This window comes from Mustela erminea, chromosome 1, assembly GCF_009829155.1.
Source record: "Mustela erminea isolate mMusErm1 chromosome 1, mMusErm1.Pri, whole genome shotgun sequence".
Taxonomy (NCBI): domain Eukaryota; kingdom Metazoa; phylum Chordata; class Mammalia; order Carnivora; family Mustelidae; genus Mustela; species Mustela erminea.
In genome coordinates this window covers 32621426-32643755 of record NC_045614.1, presented here as the reverse complement: position 1 = coordinate 32643755, position 22330 = coordinate 32621426, and the positions used below count along the sequence as shown (strand labels likewise).

The window sequence follows — 22330 nt, the reverse complement described above, 5'->3', positions numbered from 1 at the left end:
GGCTGGGAGTCTCCACCTCACGGCCCTCCTCCCCCTGTCTTTAGTAAAGACTGCTTTGACAGAGTACGGGATTGGGCAAGGTTCAGAGAGGGAGTGAGGAAGCGTTCACCGTGAGCCTGTTGGTGCAGAACATTTTAAATTCTGAAAATACTCCTTGTGGGGCAGGAAGCCTGGACAAATGATATCAAGCTTTTGTGGAGTCATTTTTTTAAAAGCGAGAAACAGAAAGCAAGAAAGAAGCTCTGCTGCAGCGGCTCCTAAGAAATGAGTCTGGAAACCCTGAGGTGCCCCCCCCCCCCCCCCCCCCCCCCCCCCCCCGTTTTGAAAGGAATCCTGGAGCTGGTTGGAATCCGGGATCCGGGCATGGAAGAGGAGGCTCGGCGGTAAGCCGTGTAGAATGGGTCGCACGCGCCCTCTGCTGGCGATTCCGAAGAACGCGCCTCTCCTTTGAAGTCCCGCCCCGCTGCGCTTAGTACGCAGAGAGCTCCACCACGGCGGGGAACTGCAGCCCAGGAAGCTTTGGCAGCTAGATCTTGTTAGAAAAATTACACTGTGGCATTTTGTTCCTGAAGGAATCTGATAATTGTAAGCAACATCAGGATTGCTGTGTTAGGGAGGCAGAATGATGCTGGTTGAGAGCAAGGACTTTGAAGTCAGGAAAATGTGAGTTGGACTCTCACTGTATCCTGCAGAAGTTAATCACCTCCGCCGGGCCTCAGTTTCCCCTTCTGTGAAGAGAACCGCTTCATAGTGCTCTTAGGAGGATGCACGAGATGATGCATGTAAAGTGCCTGGCCCAGACCTCCTCCCCTCCTTCCAAAAAAAACCCTCATTAATTAGTGGCTATCGTAATTGATTAATGTCCTCCTTCCCAAGTTCCCTTTTATTGTGTAGCCTTTGCTCAGGACATCACGTGGACTAAAAATCTCTTTCATTGGCCATTTCTTCCAGGGTCGTTTTAGCATCAACCTTTACGGAACCGGCCTGTCTTTAACCGAATCAGCCAGATGGATATCACAAGGGAATTACGCTGTCTCCGACATTAAGAAGTCTCCGGTAAGGTTACCTAGTGGCTTCGGATGGGTTTTGTTTTCTCTTTCCTTCTTCCGTGTTCGTCTGTTGTGGTGGTGCTAAAGGAACGAATGTGCTTTCGCATTTCCTCAAACCGTTATGCGAAGTGTCAGGATGAGAACGTAGGAAATAAATTGAAGGTGAAGCATGGATAAGTGAGTGTATCAGAAAGAGCCTTGCTTCCCTTCTGGTGAATTCTTCCCTGAGTCGCAAACCTGTGAACCATCCAGATAATTAGAGGATGCTTAACCAGGAAGCTGAAAGCAGGAAGAAACCTTTTAAGAGTGTGTGGCCCAGACCCTTTGAGTTAGCCAGCATGAGATTCCTTCTGTGAACTTAAAGAAAAAGATGTTTCTTGTTGTTTTGAGAAAACTCGAAATACAAAAGAGACTCGAAGAAAGGGATAGCTTACCAGGTGATTTTTCTGGAGAGTTAGGGAAACACTCAGGGGTTCCACACTAACCAGCTTTTCATGCTCTGAAATCTTGCTGCTTGTGGTCCAAACAGAGCACCAGCATCACCGGAGGCTCATTGCAAAGGCAGTTTCTGGGGCCCCAGAGCTTCTCAGGCAGGATCTGCCGCTGAACAAGGTCGCCAGGTAGATCATTAGCACAGCACAGCTTGAGAAGCACTGGTCTCCTCAACTGTGTCTCAGCGCTGTTTCTTAGAATCACCTGAGAAAGCTTAAAATGCATGTTCCCCAACCCCCCCCCCAGCCCCCCCCCCCCCCCAGCCTGACTCACCAAATGGGAACCTCAGAGGCAGTAACGTTAGAATTTTAAACTCCCTGGACGATTCTCTTGTAGGGCCAGGGCAGAAATTGCTGCCTGTTCATCAACCTTCCCTCAGAACTTCTGAGGACCTGGGATAGGAACCTGACCTGTGGACAAATGGGAAATTTACCAGAGTATGACCCATGGTCCCAAGTCCTTCTTCAACCACGACCCCCGGGGTCTCCTTAGAAGTGTGGGAGGGGAGGAAGAAAAGAGGACGAGGACTGGAAAAGCAGGTACCGTTCCAAAGTAGGGCTGCCAGCTCAAATGCAGGATACCCAGGTAAATTGGAATTTGAAATAAACAAGCAACATTTTTTTTAAAACTGTAAGCTTGTCTTAAACATTGCATGGGATGTATTTCTTCTAAAAAAATATTTCTTTGAAATTTACGTCTGACTTGGTGTCCTGTATTTTTATTAGCTAAACCTTATCAAAATCGGAATATAAAAATGAAATTCAAGCTGCTTCCCCCAGGAAGAAACAGCCACTTGCGACTTCCCGTGGAAATCCCAGAGTTTCCCATGCCCATTTTTTTAGCTGCCAGGGATAAATTTGTCTATGAAAAAAACTATCTTACTCCCTTTTTTTCCTCTAAGCCAATCAGCCCCTCATATCTAATTCACTAACTGGCCAATTTGATTGCTCATAAATCATTAAATGTTTTCCTTTGCACTGAAAGGAGCAAAGATAGCTGACCACACATGTGCTTTAGTGGGTGCTCCCAAATTATAATGTTCTTCCCCTGCCACTACCCCTCAGGGTCCATATATTATGGAGCATTCGCTCAGAGGAACAGAAAACTTAACTGTCCAAAATGGTCAGACATGAGGCATGATTCCGTAGGAAACCATCCTTGTAAACTATGTAACATAAGTTTCAGTCCTGTTAGCCCATGATCAACATGGCTCTTTTCATCCAGAAACTAAAAATTATTACGGCAGGGAGCGCCACCTGCTGGAGAGAGTGGTCTCCATCCTGCAAAGATCTGTTGGCCCGTTCCCAAGCTTGGGAGGGAAGTTAGCCTTTGCTACAGGGAGTTGGTTTGACAGTTGTCTGGCAGCCTTTTCCTTTTTTTTTTTTTTTTTTTTTTTTTTAAATCTTGGTGTTATATGGCAGCTCAGAGAGCCTGAGCTTAAAACTAATCTCCAGGGTCTGTCCAGCACTCTTTATGAATCCCGGGAGCCAGGTCAGAGTCATCCATAGCCTTTGGCAGCCCTGAGAAATGTCAAACCAGTGTTCCCCTAAATCAGTGGTTCTGGAACCCGAGTGTGTATCCGCATCACCTGTGACATTCATCAGCTGCAGGGCACAGCCAGCCTCAGGTGCCTGAGGGGCTCAGGTCATGACCTCCAGGGTGGTGAGTTCGAACCCCACATCCGGCTCTGCACTGGGCATGCAGCCTGCTTGGGATTCTCTCTCTCCCTTTCTTTCTGCCCCTCCCTCCCAAAACAAATGAAAGAAAACCACAGCCAGCCTCAGGAGGGTCTCAAAATGTACATTTCCAACAATTTCCTGGTTAGTGCTGATGTCCCTGGTCTGGGATCACATTTTGAGGACCACTGACCGGTTAAATCAACCCCAAATCCTTCCCTTCAAAGTTGGACTTTTTAATTTCCCTGAATAACCAGTATTGCATGTAATGGAACACAGTTTGCCAAACTGGATAAGGTCCTGCTCTCACCATTACCTGCCACTGTGTCCCCGAGGCACTGAGGCCTTGGTCCTCTGTGGCTAGCCAGTCCTCTCCTATCCAAACAGCCCTGCTCTGATTCGGTCTCAAATCATCACTCCTTACTTTTTTTCCCTTTTCTACTGGAAGCTACAGGGGAAAGGACATAGTGAAAATCTCAATTCTCCAAACCTGGTTGGCAATAAAATGTTTTCCCCAAGCAGAACTGTGGGGAAACTCTAATCACAACCAGGAGAAAATTGAATTGCCAGAACCACTAGCTCATCATCAGGAGGAAGAACCAGTAAAAATAAGTCTCATTGTCAGGTTCACTGGGGGCTCCCCAGGTGTCCTGGAAAGATACTTCTCCTATTTTAAACTAATATGAATGATTACTTTTATGATTAAAATAGCAACACTTACTGGGCAAATGGCATGCATTAAACCCCATTTTCCCCAGCTTTCTCATCCTATCAGGAAGAGAAATTTTAGAAGGTGGGTGAGGGTAAGTCCATGATGTCGCTTTGGCCCAGGGATCCCAGGCCCGAGTGCCAGCGGGCAGCCCCTGGTGCTGAAATGAGAGCTCCCAGTGGCTGCAGAGAACGGAGGTTCAGCTCGCAGACCCCCCCAAGTAGGGTTGCCTGTTCCCTCACTTACTAGCTCTTGAGCAAGGGGGGTGGGGTGGGGAGTGGTTTCATCATCTATAAAATGAGGATCATCGTTGGGTTCTTCTAAGGCCTACAGGAAATAGGGTCCAAAAGTTGTCCTGATGTCCTGGGGCAAACAGCATGCCCACAATAGGTGTTCGCTCTCAGTGTTATCCCGCTTCCCTGCCCTGAGGCTTGCAGTCAGGTTTAAGAAGCTGGCCAAGGTGACAGAGGAAGTAGGCTTGCTTGAGGTGGAAAAGGGGAAGGACAGGGAACAGTGGCCTGAGTGGGGGCTGAGTCTGGACCTGGCTGGCACCCAGAGCACCATGGACTTTCTGTCCCTGTGGCCCCCCACCCCAGCTGAGAATGAGGCTGGTGGGACACACCCTCGGCCTAGGGCTGCTTTACCTTCCCCTGCTGTGCTCAGGAACTCGTGAGTTTCTACTCTGCTTGTGGGTGAGGGACAGACAGACAGACGGAAAGGGGAGCATGCCCTGGATGTGAGACGGGAGAGACCATGCTGAAACACCAAGCGAGCTCTTCTGCCAGTGACATTCCACGCACCCTCAACTCAAGAACGCGCCCAGGATATGAAAGGGCCCTTAGCCCCATCCACAGGTCCTGTTTCCGAGCTGTTCTCCAACCCTCTGTCTTGGAGGAAGTTCTGGAACAGTCTTGAGAACCGAGGGAGTGAGGGGGAGGTTCACTTCAGGCCACATGGAAGAGGTACCCGCCGAGTCTCTGTGCTACTTTGCATGGCTGGGGAAGTTGTGGGGTCCACAAGGAACGAGGGGCCCATGTTTCTGAGGCCTGGCTGCCTGGCCCAAGGCCCAAACCACATTCCTTGTTCTGGGAGAAGTGTTGAAGATTGAGGAATTGCTTTGAAATTAAAAATGAACTCTGTATTGTCATAGAGGAGATGGACTCAATTTATATCTTTTAGCTCATTCACAACCAGTAGAGTTAAGGTAACATGAGATAAAAGTGGGGTGGGGGCGGGGTGCATGTGTATACATGGGACCGAATCGGTTCTCAGTCAGCTACCGTGGGCTGCCTCCTAACCCACAACTCGCTTATGAAAATCCAGCTATCCACAAGTATAAAAATCATACTATAGGCCAGTAGAGAAAAACGACATTTTACAGATGTGTGTTTTCCTTCTTCCCATAAAAGTTCGATGTTTAAATATATTCTTTTTTTTTTTTTTAAGACTTTATTTATTTGAGAGGGAGAGAGTAAGAGAGAGAGAGAGAGCACAAGAGCAGGGTGAGGGCAGAGAGAGAAGCAGACCTGAGCAGGGAGCCCAGTGTCAGACTCCATCCTGGGACTCCAGGATCATGATATGAGCCGAAGGCAAATGCTTAACCAACTGAGCCGTCCAAGCACCCAATGTTTAAATATATTCTAAATGTTAGGCAGTGGGGGCACCTGGGTGGCTCAGTCATTTGTTGTCTGCCTTCAGCTCGGGTCATGATCCCAGGGTCCTGGGATGGAGCCCCGCATCGGCTCTCTGCTCAGCCGGAAGCTGGCTTCTCCTCCCTCTCCCACTCCCCCTGCTCGTGTTCCCTCTCTCGCTGTGTCTCTGTCAAATGAATAAATGAAATCTTTAAAAAATAATAACAATAAAAATAAATAAATGTTAGGCAATGTATATATTCACATCTGTGTGACTCTATGTATACATATGTGTATATATCGATCAATCAATCGATAATCTCCTGTGTTTTTTGGGCAGCTCACCACCAGCACACTCCAAAGAAATATACATAAACACACCTCAAACAAAGATGTGCTGACTTTTCTAAATCACATGAGCCTACTTCCCCTATTTATATTGACTGAGAAAACCAGAAAATACAGTGAAAAGTATGAAATATAAACTATTCATAATGGAACAGATAGTTACTCATTTTAATTATATGTAATAGCTCAAACCAAGCTAGGAAAATATTCATTTGAAAGAGCTTTTTAGAGGGCTTGCTCTAATGAAGAAATAAAAATGATTTATAATTAGTGTTTCATTGTATGTGAGTGGGTACTACTAAGATGCTGGGAAATATACCTTTTTCTCTAAAATAGCCACCGTTTCCATGACAATTGTGTCTATGCTAATCATTTTCTTAGTGGGTTTTTTTTTTTTCCTTTGTACTCTGTAGTAAAAATGATGAGTTTTCGCTCAGACTTTATCTAAATCACATTAACAGAGTCCCAATTAGTGAAATAGCAGGAACGTTGCAGAGCCGTTATCAGCAACTTTATACTTACCCAGACTTTTCCTCATCTCCATGAGAGCAGACTATGATGGAGATTCACACATAAAAACTTTTATGATAATAATAGCTAATATTTTTTGAGCACGTACATTTGGCCAAGTAGTCTGCTAAGTACTTTATGTACATTCTTGCATTTACACCAAACCTTTGAAGTGAGACAAATATTATCCCCATTTTACAGATGCGCCAGGAAATCAAGGCATAGAGAGTTTGTTTTAAAATGCAGTACAGGGGCACCTGGGTGGCTCAGTGGGTTAATGCCTCTGGCTTCGGCTCAGGTCATGATCTCAGGGTCCCGGGATCAAGCCCCGCATCAGGCTCTCTGCTCAGTGGGGAGCCTGTTTCCCTCTCTCTCTCTCTGCCTGCCTCTCTGCCTACTTGTGATCTCTGTCTGTCAAATAAATAAATAAAATCTTTAAAAAATAAATAAAATAAAATAAAATAAAATGCCATACAGGCCAGTCAGTCTGACCCTGGTTCTGTGCACTGCTGGGGCACGAGAGAGTGTGGATAAAGCATGAGCTTGGATGAGACAGAAGACATTCCAGCACATCAGGATTCTCCAGGCCCGCAGACCAGGGCTTCAGCCTGTGGAGAAGGTTCCTAGCTAGAACCTTCTAGAAGGTAGAAGGCTGGAGCTAGCTAGAAGGATGATCTGGCATCAGATCTGGTTGGTGGTGTCAGACCGGCTCCAGAACTAATATGAACCCCTAAACGCAGGACCAGTTAGGGTCTTAGAAATCAGTCTTCCATCTCAATAACACTCATAATCAAGGGGAAGTGAATTTTTCAAAGAGAAACTATTTTGTTCTCTTTATTTGTTAAATTGGCAAAGCTTACTTGCTTGCTTACTTGCTTTTTAAATGAAATGATTTGCAAGAGACTTTCGGAGCTTGACCATAGGAAGCAAATCTTCACAACCTTGTCCCAGTTCTGGGAATGTAGCCCAAAGATATCCTGGAATGCAGGCACAAATAGGGTTCATCACAATGCTGCTCCCAACAGTGGAAAATGTGAAACATCTAAGATGCCAAACATTGTGCAGGAATGGAGGGGTGGAGAGTGGCTAATATGACATGGTAAATTTACACAGTGAGCTACCCTGTTACAATTAAGGAGTTCTCCGATGCATGGTCAAGTGTTAGGGAATGAATTAGCCAAGCAGTCTGAATTGCAGGTCAAAACAAAGTGTGTACATCAGCTCCAGCCTCCTATTCACTCATTTATTCATTCATTTAACAAATGTGCATTTAGTGTCACTCTGAGCCATACACTGTTGGGTCCTGGAGACCTTGGAATTGAAAAAGACATTGGCCTTACCCTCACAGGGCTTACACTGTAGCAGGAAGACAGATGTAAAGAAAGAATTACCCCGTTTTGCCTGATGCTGTGTGGCAGGAAACTGGGGAAGGAAGGTGTCTGAGAGGCAGTGGTCCTTGGGCTGAGTTCTGAAAAATTTAACAGTCAAAAGGTGGGGTGACCCAGTGTCCACCGAGGGGGAGAGGGACCCAGAAGAGGGTTCCAATTACAGGGAACGGCATCGTACGTGCAAAGGCCCTGTGTGATAAAAGGCATGTCCGAAGAGCAGCCCAGAGAAATGCAGAAGTCTGGGGTGGGGTAAAGGGAAGGGATGGTATCTGGAGAGTCGGAAGATGAATCTGGAGGGGCAGGAAGGAGTAGACTGGAGGGCCAGCAAACTTTGTCTGCGAAAAACCACATAATTTATGCTTATTCATAAACATTTTAGGAGGCAAAATCAATAATATTATGTATTGATATGACAAGAGTGGAAAGAAATTTGTATAAAATTTTTATGGATGGAGTTTTAAAAATAATAATGGAGTTCAATTTTTTTTTTGCCATACATTTTTACCAATGAGAAGAATGGAGTATTCGGAATGGATAATACTTTGCTGAATTAGCTGAATATTTTGCTTCCTTCTCTATTATCAAAATTGTTTATAAGTGTTTCTTAATGCTGGTCAGAGATGGGATTTTCTGTATTTCATCTTTATAAATGTTTTTTAAATGATAAAAAAAAATATAGTCCACAACTGATACAGTCCACAACCATATAATTTTCATGGAGCATATTCATGGCTTGGCAAGCATTTCTAGAATTCTGTTAGATTTTTCTCTTCGTATTTGCCCTCCAGAATGTCATTACATCACAGATTAGGTACTTGCTATGGAGGTAAGATGGAAGCTTTGTTACATGGATTTTGAAGTATGATATTTTATTTGCACTTACATCAAAGTCCAAAAGGTGCTGCTGGAATGGCAGCTCAGGCTCAGAAAATACGTCCACAGAAATTTATGTGGCATGACTTGTAGCTTCTTGTTATAACTTTCAGTAGAATGGAAAGTACAGAAAGCAGCCTAACATTACTTCTGATTGGAACAATATTAATTGCCATTACAATGACGTTACCACAGTGTAAGTTGGGCCTGTAAGTAGACGTCTTGCCTTGAAATTTAAGTTCAGTTCACTAGGAAATATTGTTAAATCGACAGCAAAAGCTAGTGTCCAAAGCCAGTGAGTGTCCAAGGGCAGAGACGGAGAGCAGTTCTCATTCAGAAACCTTTAAATCCCAGCCCTGTGAGCTCAAACGTTCACAGTAAAACTTTATCATTACTCAGTTATCAAACTGTTGGATGGTGGCAGGAGTCAGGGTGTTCAACGTCTAGTTCTGACCAAAAGTTTATAAAACTGATGATGGATAAGTTCCCAAGAGCAAAAGATGTTCATCCTTGATACTGCCACTTCCATGACGCCTGATAGATTCTTATATTTTGCATAGAGTGCCTACTGAGGGTTAATACAATGAGTAATTACAGGCTTCAAACATCTTACATTTTTTTGAAGATTTTGTTAATTAATTAATTTCTTTATTTATTTGAGAGAGAGAGAGAGAGAGAGCGCACATAGAGGTAGGGGGAGAGGGAGAAGCAGACTCCCCGCTGAGCAGGGAGCCTGATGTGGGGCTCCCTCCCAGGACTCTGAGATCATGGCCTGAGCTGAACGCGGACACTTAGCTGACTGAGCCACCCAGCTGCCCCAATATCTTATATTTTTATGAGCTTTGTAAATTTGGCCAACTAACTCTTTCTCTGCTTCTACATATTTTTTAAAATTATGTTATGTTAGTTGCCATACAGTACATCATTCTTTTTTTTTTTTCTCAAAGATTTTATTTATTTATTTGACAGAGAGACACAGCAAGAGAGAACACAAGCAGGGGAAGTGGGAGAGGGAGAAGCAGGCTTCCTGCTGAGCAGGGAGCCTGATGTGGGGCTCAATCCCAGGTCATGACCCAATCATGACCTGTCTATGATCCCGATCATGACCCGAGTGAAAGGCAGACGCCTAATGACTGAGCCAACCAGGCACCCCAACTTAATTTGGTTTTGATGTAGTGTTCCATGATTCGTTGTTTGCATATAACACCCAGTGCTCCAAGCAATACATGCCCGCCTTAATACCCCCCACCAGGCTCACCACCCTCCATGGTCCTCCCTTCTAAAACTCTCAGTGTTTCTTGGAGCCTGTAGTCTCTCATAGTTTTTCTCCCACTCTGGTTTCACTTCCTTCATTTCCCCCTTCCTTCTCCTAGTGTCCTCCATGCTATTCCTTATGCTCCACAAGTAAGTGAAACCATATGATAATTGACTTTCTCTGCTTGACTTATTTCACTCGGCAAAATCTCCTCCAATCCTGTCTATGTTGATACAAAAGTTGGGTGTTCATCCTTTCTGATGGAAGCATAATACCCCATTGTATATATGGACCATGTCTTCTTTATCCATTCATCTGTTGAAGGGCATCTTGGTTCTTTCCACAGTTTGGTGACTGTGGCCATGGCTCTAATGAGCATTGGGGTACAGGTGGTCCTTCTTTTCACTACATCTGTTTCTTTGGGGTAAATACCCAGTAGTGCAATTGCAGGGTCATAGGGTAGCTCTATTTTTAATTTCTTCAGGAATCTCCACACTGGGGGCACCTGGGTGGCTCAGTGGGTTAAAGCCTTTGCCTTCGGCTCAGGTCATGATCCCAGGGTCCTGGGATCAAGCCCAAAGTAAGGCTCTCTGCTCAGCAGGGAGCCTGCTTCCTCCTCTCTCTCTGCCTGCCTCTCTGCCTACTTGTGATCTATGTCTGCCAAATAAATAAAAATAAAATCTTAAAAAAAAAAAAAAAGGGAATCTCCACACTGTTTTCCAAAGTGGCTGCACCAACTTGCATTCCCACCAACAGTGTAAGAGGGTTCCCCTTTCTCCACATCCTCTCCAATACTTGTTATTTATTGTCTTGTTGATTTTGGCCATTCTAATTGGTATAAGGTGGTATCTCAGTGTGGTTTTGATTTGAATTTCCCTGATGACTAATGATGATGGAACATTTTTTCATGTGTCTGTTAGCCGTTTATATCTTCTTTGGAGAAGTGTCTGTTCATGTTTTCTGCCCATTTTTTGACTTGATTATTTGTTTTTTGGGTGTTGAGTTTGAGGAGTTCTTTATGGATCTTGAATATCAGCCCTTTGTCTGTAGTGTCATTTGCAAATATCTTCTCTCATTCTGTGGGTTGCCTCTGTTTTATTGACTGTTTCCTTTGCCGTGCAGAAGCTTTTTATTTTGGCGAAGTCCCAAAAGTTCATCTTCACTTTTGTTTCCCTTGCCTTTGGAGACGTGTCTTGAAAGAAGTTGCTGTGGCTGATGTCAAAGATGTTACTGCCTATGTTCTCCTCTAGGATTTTGATGGATTCCTGCCTCATGTTGAGGTCTTTCATCCATTTAGAGTTTCTCTTTGTGTATGGTGTAAGAGAATGGTCAAGTTTCATTCTTCTGCATGTTGCTGTCCAATTTTCCCAGCACCATTTATTGCAGAGACTGTCCTTTTTCTATTGGATATTTTTTCCTGCTTTGTCAAAGATTATTTGACCATAGAGTTGAGGGTCCATATTGGGTTCTCCATTCTGTTCCATTGATCTATGTGTCTGTTTTTGTGCCAGCACCAAACTGTCTTGGTGATCACAGGTTTGTAATATAGTTTGAAATCAGGCAACGTGATGCCCCCAGCTTTGTTTTTCTTTTTCAACATTTCCTTGTCAATTTGGGGTCTTTTCTGATTCCACACAAATTTTGAGAATTGTTTGTTCCAACATTTTGCAAAATGCCTTTCATATTTTGATCAGGTGACATTGGAAGTATGGATTGTTCTGGGCAGCACAGACATTTTTTAAAAATATATTATTTATTCTTTTGACAGAGAGAGAGAGAGAGAGATCACAAGTAGGCAGAGCAGCAGGCAGAGAGAGAGGAGGAAGCAGGCTCCCCGCTGAGCAGAGAGCCCAATGCAGGGCTTGATCCCAGGACCCCAAGACCACGACCTGAGCTGAAAGCAAAGGCTTAACCCACTGAGCCACCCAGGCACCCCCAGCATAAACATTTTAACAATGTTTATTCTTCTGATCCATGAGCATGGAATGTTTTTCCATTTTTTGTTTCTTCTTCTATTATTTTCATGAGTGTTCTGTAGTTCCTAGAGTATAGATCCTTTACCTTTTTGGTTAGGTTTATTCTTATGGTTTTTGGTGCTATTGTAAATGGAATCAATTCTCTAATTTCTCTTTCTACGGGTACATTGTTAGTGTTTAAGAAAGCAACTGATTTCTGTGCATTGATTTTGTATCCTGCCACATTACTGAATTGCTCTATGAGTTCTAGTAATTTGGGAGTGGAGTCTTTTGGGTTTTCTGCGTAAAATACGTCATCTTTGAAGAGAAAGTTTGACTTCTTCTTTGCCAATATGAATACCTTTTATATCTTTTTGTTGTCTGATTGCTGTTCCTAGGACTTCTAGTACTATGTTAAACAATAGTGGTGAGAGCGGGCATCCTTGTTGTGTTCCTAATTGTAAGGAAAAGACTCTCAGCTTTTCTCCATTGAGAATGATATTTGCTGTAGGTTTTTCATAGATGGATTTTAGGAAATTGGGCAATGTTCCCTCCATTCCAACACACTGAAGAGTTTTAATCAGGAAAGAATGCTATATTTTGTCAAATGCTTTTTCTGCATCCATTGAGAAGACCATGTAGTTCTCTCTCCTCTTATTAATGTGTTCTGTCATATTAACTGATTTGTGAATGTGGAACCACCCTTGCCTCCCAGGGATAAATCCCACCTGGTTGTGGAGGATAATCCTTTTAATGTACTGTTGGATCCTATTAACTAGGACTGAGAATTTCAGGGACATCCATAGTCATCAGGGATATTGGTCTGAAATTCTCCTTTTCGATAGGGGGTCTTTGCCTGGTTTGGGGATCAAGGTAATGCCAGCCTCATAGAGAGAGTCTGGATGTTTTCCTTCTGTTTCTATTTTTTGAAGCAGCTTAAGGAGAATGGGTATTAATTTGTCTTTGAATGTTTGGTAGCATTCCCTAGGGAATCCATCAGGTACTGGACTCTTGTTTTGGGGAGGTTTTTGATCACTGTTTCAATCCCCCTACAGGTTATTGGCCTGTAATCTGCTCAGGTTGTCAACTTCTTCCTGTTTCAATCTTGGTAGTTTATAGGTTTCTAGAAATGTATCCATTTCTTCTAGGTTGCTTAACTTATTGGCCTATAGCTATGGATAATAATATCTTTTAATTGTTTCTATATCCTTGATGTTAGTCATGATCTTTACCCTTTCATTCATAATTTTATTAATTTGGGTCCTTTCTCTTTTCTTTTAAAGAAGTCTGCCCAGTAGTTTATCAATCTTATTAATTCTTTCAAAGAACCAGCTTCTAGTTTTGTTGATGTGTTCTACTGTGTCTCTGGTTTATAATTCATTGATCTCTGCTCTAATCTTAATTATTTTCCTTTTCATGTGTGGATTAGGCTTAATCTGTTGTTAATTCTCCAGTTCTTAAAGTGTAAAGATAATTTGTGTATTGGGGATTTTTCTATTTTTTGGAGTGAGGCTTGGATGGCTATGTATTTCCTGCTTAGGACCACCATTGCCGTATCCTATTGGCTTTGGACTGATGTGTTTTCGTTCTCATTGGTTTCCATGAATTGTCTAAATTCTTCTTTGATTTTCTGGTTAACCCAAACATTCTTGAGCAGGAGGGTCTTTAGCTTCCAACTGTTTGAATTTCTTTCAGACTTTTCCTTGTGATTGAGCTCCAGTTTCAAAGCATTGTGGTCTGAGAAGATGCAGGGAATAATCTCAGTCTTTTGGTATCAGTTGAGACCTGATCTGTGACCCAGTATGGGGTCTGTTCTGGAGAAAGTTCCATGTGTGCTCAAGAAAGAATGAGTATTTTATTGTTTTAGGGTGGAATGTTCTGTATATATATATGAGATCCATCTGATCCGGTGTGTCATTCAAAGCTCTTGTTTCTTTGTTGATTTTCTGCTCAGATGAGCTGTCTATTGCTGAGAGTGAAGTGTTGAGGTCTCCTACTATTAACATATTATTATCAATATGTTTATTTTCATTAACGGTTTTGCTTATGTAGTTGGCTGCTTCCATGTTGGGGACAGAGATACTTACAATTGTTAGATCTTCTTGTTGGATAGCCCCTTTAAGAATGATATAGAGTCCTTCTGTATTTCTAACTACAGTCTTTAGCTTAAAATCTAATTTGTCTGATATGAGAATTGCTACCCTAGCTTTCTTTTGAGGTCTGTTGGCATTAAAGATGGTTCTCTATCCCTTTGCTTTCAGGCTGTATCATTAGATTCAAAATAAGTCTCTTGTAGACAAAGCATATGCATGGGTCCTGTCTCTTTATCCAATCTGCAACCCTATGCCATTTTATGGAAGCATTTAGACCATTCACATTGAGAATGATGATTGAAAGATACAATTTTATTGTCATCATGTTGCCTGTGAAGTCCTTGTTTCTATAGATTGTCTCTGTAAATTTCTTTTCTGTGTCACTCCTGGGGTCTTTCTCCTTTTATAGACACCCTCCCCTTAATATTTCTTGCAGGGCCAGCTTAGTGGTCACATATTCTTTCAGTTTTTGCTGGTCTTGGAAGCTCTTTCTCTCTCCATCCATTCTAAATGACAGCCTTGCTGGATAAAGAATTCTTAGCTGCATGTTCTTCTCATTTAGTACCCTGAATATGTCTTGCCAGCTCTTTCTGGCCTGTCAAGTCTCTGTGGACAGGTCTGACATTATTCTGATGTTCCTCTCTCTGTATGTAAGGAATCTCTTCCCCCACACTGCCCCTAAGATGGTTTCCTTGGTTCTAAGATTTGTGAGTTTTACTATTATATGCCGGGGCGTTGGTTTGTTCTCCTTGATCTTGGGAGGGGTCCTCTCTGCCTCTAGGACACAAATGATTGTTTCATTCTGCAGATTAGGGAAGTTCTCAGCTATGATTTGCTCAAAAAATCTTCTGGTCCTATATCTCTCTCTACCCTCTTAGGGATCCCAGTACTTCTGAAATGGAACTGTTTCATGGTGTCATTTATTTCTCTAATTCTGTTTTCATGGTTTTTAAGCTCTTTGTTCCAGGCTGATTCCTGTTCCTTCTTTTCTATCAGTTTGTCTTCTAGATCACTAATTCATTCTTCTGCCTTGTGTTTACCCTAGCTGTCAGAGTATCTAGATTAGATTGGATCTCATTGATGGTATTTTTAAGTTCTGCCAGATCCGCTCTCATTTCTGCCTTGAGAGAATCTGTTAGCATTAATAGTTTTAGCCATCCTAGCTATTATCTGCATAACTGTTACCTTGAAGTCTATTTCTAACATTTTGCTTATATCCATATCCATTAGTTCTGTGGCAGAAGTCACTGTCTCTGAATTTTTCCTGTGTTGGAGGTTCCTACTCTTAGCCATTCTATTGAGGGGTGGTTGAGGGAATGTACAGAGTACAGATTATTGACTGCAACCCAGGCAAGATGCACCTCTTTTATAGGGACCTTAGGGTTGTTGGCCTCTTGTTCTTCCAGCCTGTCTTCTGAGGGAGGGGCCTGACACACTGTTACTCAGGCAGCCCCGTTTGGACAGAGTTGCCCTGTCCCCTGTGTGGGGGATGGGCTCAGTAAAAACCAGTTTTGGAGCCTTTTGTTCTCTGGTAGCTTCCCCTGGCAGCTTTCTGCATCTCTTCCAAGAGTCAGAGGAGAAGTCATCATATCAAACTTCTGTCTCAGAGCAGAGAGATAGCAGTCTGTTCTCCAGTGAGCTCTCCAAGCCATACTGTCTCCTTTTTTTGTCTGTGCTGCTAAAAACTGCAGTGTCCTGGGTTTTGCACCCCACAGCAGCACTCCCAGCCCTCGCTTCCAGGTCCTTCTAAAATCACCAGCTGCCCCCAGTTCACACATGTGCCCCCCCACAGCTCCAGATTTCAGTCTGGGGGCCTGCCCTAAAGCCCTTTTCCCGCTGGTACTGGTCTTCGAGTCTGTGCCCAGTCCCCAGCACCGGAGGCTTTGGTGCCCTGACAGCACAGGATCCAGGAGGCTTCCTCCCCTTTCTATTTATCTTCTAATATCTGCCCGCAGAATCACGGGCAGATCATGCTCCCCACTTCACACCTCAAAACCAACCACCAGAGATATTCTGTTTCTAGAGAGCCAGAGATACCTTCTTACATCTCAGGCTGATTTCAGGAGTGTTCAGATACATATTCAGCTCAATTCAGGGGACCAGTTGAAATAGGGTCTCCTACTCCTCTGCCATCTTTGCCTCTAGGCCATCTACGTATTTTTTACTATTGTCAGTTGCCAACATGTCTTGGTAGATTCCACTTCAGTTATTCGGCACTAGTGTTTCCTCAGTGTCTTTGAAGCTTTCTTGCCTGAATTCATTCCACACAGACTCTTCACAGAAGCTAATTCTTTAGTCACTTCAGACTCGGCATCACCTCCTCAAATAAACAACAGAATGATATGAATATTATCCACCCATAAACTCATCAAGTGTCAAAAAATACCACCCAAAATTATGTGCCTTGCATTTTAATTGATTATTGATGTTGCTTTCCGTGTCATTAACTTCTCAAGCAACTGTTCCTATGGAAAGGATAATAGTTTTAAACAATGTGTTTTCTCTGGACACATTTGTTCAGCTGTTCAATGAAACAAAATGTCCTTAACTCACCTGGGGGTATAGACCCTGTTTTCCCTGCTTGGCTAACACATCAGCCACTTGGAAACATAGTCAGTTTCACTGTTTATTTTTACTTGGTTTCATTTTTTATTGTGAGGAAGAGATTATGCTGTGAAGAGATCGTCAGTTGTAAATTTTCTAAATGTATGACCGTTGCTTTCCTAGTGAGTTGGGAATGTGTGATGAGGCTGAGGTCGGTAGCATTGGTGTATTCCATATTTTTCTCGCATGGCTGTGGTGTCATTGCATGAGAAACATTTCATTTTGATAAGAGAATACGTTCCTATGCCAAGGTGCCTTAAAAGAGCAACATTCAAAGTCACTTTTGTATTCAGGTTCTGACATGATGGTATATGCTGATAATAAAATAAAACAAAATGTTTCGATACGGCAATACGCACAGCATCCACAACACTGCCAAGTTCCAAGGGTGTCTCCATGATTTGCAGGGTGCTGAGTAGCAGTGTAAAGCAATGAGAAGTGTCACCACTACTCACCCTGCTGTGGGAGCCTGAGCACAGGCACAGACGTTAAATGAATGAATGAGTGGGGCTGTGTTCCAATAAAACTTTATTACAGATACTGAAATTTGAATTCCCCATCATTTTCACATGTCAGGAAATATTATTCTTGGTTTGCTCCCTCTCAACCATTTAAAAATGTAAACACTGCTCCTGATTTATGGGCCATACAGAAACAGGTGGCAGGCTGCACGGGCCCACAAACCCTCGTTTGTCAGCCCCTGTTGTAGACCACGTGAGGATGTTAGGCTCTGCTTCTGGTACCTCCTGTGCATGCACGAGAGATTTCCCCAAAGCCAGTGGCAGCCCTGGGAACATTAGCTCAGCAGGTGGTCTGAGCACATGCATTTTCTTGCAGGATGGAACCCGAGTCATAGGAAAATGTGGTGGTTACTGTGGAAAATGTACCCCATCCTCTGGCACCGGCCTGGAGGTCCAAATATTATAGTTAAGGTAAGTAAGTCCCACGTTTCCCTCTCTTTCTCTCTCTCTCCTATTCTTTCTGTAAACTAATAACTAGCAAATGGGGGCTGGTCAGTTGCCCCCCAGACAGGTCCTAACCTGTCCTTGAAGGACCTCGAAAGTGACTCAGAACTGTTCTACCTTTTTCTCTCCTGCTCACCTGCCCTCACGTGATTGAGGTCGTCTCTGCTGCACCCTTGGAGGTGAGGTCCTTAGGCTTTTTGCATCAGCTCCCTCTGCAGTATTTACCCAAGGTGTTTACTGGACTCCATCTCTAGAAGTCCTTTGGTCTCTGGCGCATCTAACAATCTGTATTTTGAATACAGGGAGTTTTGATTCAGGTGACTTATGGATTCATGTTGGAGATGCTGCCCGAGAGTATTGCAAGAGTGATATTAATGGCATCGGTGAGCCCTGACTATGTGTCAGGCACTGAGCTGAGCACCCTGCAGGCATTATTTCCCTGAATCCTCACAATAAAGCCACAGGATGGGGCTTTATCCTCATTTTACAGATAGAGGCTGAGACCCACAGAGGCAAGTGCTTGCCTAGTCGATTCCTTTGGCAGAACCCACTTGGGGTAGTGCTCTACCCCAAAGCCAGGGCTCTTGCTTAATGTGCTATTCAACACACATGTGACTCACAGTGTCCTCTGAGGACTAGCATGATCAGCATCACGCTAGATTTGCATTTTTGGAATACAAACTCTCATGCCTTACCCTAGACCTGCAAAATCAGAATCTGTATTTTAACAAATGTACAGGAGAGTCATGCATGATAAGGTCTGACAGTGCCTGGTCTAACCTCTTTATGCTGACACGTGCTCCCTCTGCTGGGCAGAGGCCTGGATTGGTCCCTCATTGTCTCAACGCCGTGCCTTCAGCTACAGTGGATGAGTTAAGTCAATCCCAGGAGACTTCTGCAACTTATTTCAAGCTTTGGGCAGCTCATTGTCCTGTAGGACTCTTTAAGATCCTGATGTAGGAGTACCTAGTTGACATTTATGTATCAGTATTTCACTGTTTCATTAAACATTCATATTCAAAATGATGATCTTCCATTAGGATTGTTTCTGTTGAGGCAACAGGGGAAAAAAAGGAGATGTACTGCCTTAAATAACTGAGAAATCCAAGCAGTGGGCTAGCTTCAGGCATAGCTGGATCCAGAGGCTCAAACAGGATCAAGACCCTTTCATTCTCCCATCAGTCAGCAAGGCTTGTTTCATTCTCAGACAGAACATCTCCCCCACTCCCTGGTCTCTGGCAGCTCTAGGCTTACATCATCTTTGCTGTTCAGGGCCCCAGATAAATGCCCACCAGCGTCCATTCTGCACAAGAACTCAGGCTCTCCTTGGTTGCATGGGCACTTCTGAACCAATTACAAGGTCCAGGAGACTGAGATCATATACCCAGCTGGAGTTGGGTGATCTATAGCTTCATTTAGAAGAGGAAGAAGAGGGACGCCTGGGTGGCTCAGTTGGTTGGGCAGCTGCCTTCGGCTCAGGTCATGATCAGGTCATGATCCCAGCATTCTGGGATCGAGTCCCACATCAGGCTCCTTGCTCGGCAGGGAGCCTGCTTCTCCCTCTGCCTCTGCCTGCCATTCTGTCTGCCTGTGCTCGCTCTCTCTCCCTCCCTCTCTCTCTGATAAATAAATAAAATCTTTAAAAAAAAATTGAAAGTCATTTAAAAAAAAAAAAGAAAAGAAGAGGAAGAAGAAGGAATTTGTTATCAGAAAAAAGGAGATGGGATGGAGGCAGGCCAAGTCAGCGGGAATCCACTAGAGATCCTCATTTTATATGTATTTTACATATTTTATATCTAGTAAAATAGTTTTGTATGTGTTTATAGGCAGTAAAATTTGAGTGAATTGTATATACATGATATTTACATGTTGTGTCTAGAAAAAAACTGGAAGGAAATGGACCAATATTTGAAGAGCAGTATCTCACGGGAGAGATCTCAGGCTATTAGTTTATTATTTTATTCTTTTTATGCTCCCCAGAAATGTTCATGTTTCTTATAGCAAACATACGTCACTTTTAAAATCTAGACAAAGTAGCGTCGTTTTTAAGATATTGTATGTAAAAAGTGATCTTGCCTGCTGTATGACATTTGAGACAGATGGTTTACATTTCTTGTGTGACTTGTTCATTTTCAGGTGCTCTGAAGAGGAAGTCATTATGGGATGGATGAAGGATAGTAATGCAATACCTCCACCTGAAATTGGTGTGCGTGCGTGTGTGTGTGTGAGGACTTGTATGAGTGGGTGTGTGTGTACATATGCATATATATACATAGACACACACACACATATACACGTATATGTGTGTGTGTGTGTATGTGGAATATCCTAATGATGTAAAGTTTAATATTTATGTTTGAAATTATTTATTGTGATGTAATATTTTTGTACGTAAAATGATTCTATTACGACTGCCTTTTGCATAATTTGTCCCTTGCAGTCAGATCACTGCATTTTACGTACTCTACATTATATGTAGTACTATGACAGAAGTGATCCTTCATTATCACGGTACATTATTGTTTACTTTCTATCTGTAAATATTCTGCTGTTACTTTTAAAATTGTACTTCGTTTTTGTTTTTTAAAACAACCTAGCTGCCATCAAGGTGCTACAAGGGTCATATGAGTGTATTTTGGCATTCCTAGGAAAGTATCCGCCAATTAGTAATGTAGTAATGTCACAGATCATTGCAGCTATTAGTGATGTTAATTGTCTATTCAGTTTCATGTGATCTCTGGGAAAAAAAAAATTGCTGCCTTGGTGCTATATATTGTATATACTTAAGTGATATCAGACTCAGAAATGTAAACATTTTTAATAAAAGGGAGGAATGGAAGGACAGTTTACAATGGACAGAATCACTTGGAAAAGTAAGACCAGCTTGTTTATCCTTATGTTTGGCCATGCCTGTTTTGGAAGAGAGGTAGACTCTGTTCTTTATTTTGTTATCGTTATTAATACTTTGCTTCAGTTCTTGGCGCCTTGATCTCTCCGAAGTTAAATGGAGGCTACTCCAAAGCAGCTTCATTATAGAATGATACTAAGAAAGTGGGACTCTCTCAATATTTTGCCAAGATGTTCTAAAGTGATGTCCATGTTTACTGGTTGCAAGACAGAGGGTGCTCAGGATGGGATGACCTTCAGGACCCCCAGCACACCTGGAGAAGTTCAGGACCAGTTTTTAGTCATCACAATTGTCTTGTCACCAGCATGTCACAGGATAAACACATTGGCTGGTGACATGACTTCTCTTCAGAACGTGAGCCTAGGACCCCGCCAGTGTCCATGGCTGCTACCGCAATCAGCATTTGTGAGAAGACATAAACTGTGGAGTACGAGACACCTGAATCTTTCTGATTGTCCATTAACCAACTGCTTGTAACTTATTTCCAAAATGGAAGTTGAAGTCATCTTTCTGACCTTCTGACCTGATTGAAGGGAAGCCATTGCCAGTGGCCCACGCCAGGTGCTCGGTTTGAGAAATCCAGCCCACCTCCACAATTCAAAGAGATTGGGAAAAAAAACCTGGCAGTAACCTCCAACCCCAAACAAACTCCAGAGTGCTCCAGAAGAGGCTATACTCAGTGTATGAATGTGTTATTCTCGTTTATTAATACATTGTGAAAATATACTATGAATAAATACCATGAGCACATCCAAACATTTGTGTTTTACATGGTTTCTGGACTCTTGATTCAAGTTGGATTGAAAATATGTCCAACTTTTTAAGATTGTTGGATTGAGAAGCAAGACATATTTTTGTAATCCCATCGATTACAGTTGTCACTCCAGAGATCTATAAGGGACGGGGACTGTCCCCAAGGTCTGCTTTTTCACTATTCAAATCAGCTGAAGTGGTTCTGAGAGAGATATTACTCTCTTGTCTGTATGATGGGGAACAAATGAACAAATAAAACAGGAGATTTAAGTGGGCTTGGGGCTTCATTGTTAATTTTATATGGCAGGAGTTTCTACTCTACGGACTTAATGGTATCCAGGGAAATAAGAGCTTTCCAAAGATGTCAGATAAACAGCAAATAGTAAGTGGGCATCCACCATATGCCAGCCCCTCCTCTAAATTTTTAGCTCTTCCTCATAACACCAAGCAGAAGTTCATGTACAGTGAGTAAGTGGCAGTCCCCAAACACCCGTGTTTGGCTCTAATTGGGTTACGGGTCCACCTTTGGGCCAGTCATGTTGTTGAGGGGGCCGATGTCATGTACCACCTAGAGTCAGGTGATTGACAGCTTCGGCTGGAGGAAAGTTCCCAGAGGAAGGGGTTTTGTTAACAAAGAAGGATAGATAGTATAAAGACAGGCAAAAGCAGAGTGTATCTACTCTAGATTCCAACTGTGTGTGTGTGTGTGTGTTTTTACATGTGTGGGCAAACTCAAATCCTATAGCTAACACCATGATGCCACCCCTTATCGACCCTCAGCATTGTCTGAGACTTGGGTTCTAGTCTTTCTTCTGATATCTACTAACTGATTCTAAGCTTTAGTTTCTTTACTTCATAAAATGAGGCTATTGATAGTCCTCCTACTTACCTTGTGAGATTGCTTTCTGAAGATCTTTTCAGCCCTGCATCCTGCATCAATGGTGTTAAAATAGCTGCCTTCAAACTGTGCATCGGCAAATTTAAACTGATGGCCAACAGTAAAGACATGAATGGTTTCAGTTAGGAATTAACGTTCAACTGCTAATTTCGGAGACCTGACTGCAATGTCTTATACATTAAAAAGTGTGGTCACTTTTCAACACAACAGTGTTTTACTATTA

The 22330-nt window shown here is 43.0% G+C and overlaps 1 protein-coding gene across 3 annotated transcripts in view; it reads left to right on the top strand.

Annotated features, from left to right (window-relative positions):
* Positions 1-21212, top strand: part of ADAMTS9 (ADAM metallopeptidase with thrombospondin type 1 motif 9) — a 165753-nt gene extending 144541 nt beyond the window's left edge. For all 3 annotated transcript variants that reach the window (XM_032324460.1, XM_032324470.1, XM_032324450.1), the window contains 3 exons: positions 952-1056; positions 17421-17515; positions 19685-21212. In XM_032324460.1, the coding sequence (XP_032180351.1) occupies positions 952-1056; positions 17421-17510 (195 nt within the window). In that variant the 3' untranslated portion in view covers positions 17511-17515; positions 19685-21212. The remainder of the gene's footprint in view (positions 1-951; positions 1057-17420; positions 17516-19684) is intronic.
* The last annotated feature ends 1118 nt before the right edge of the window (positions 21213-22330 follow it).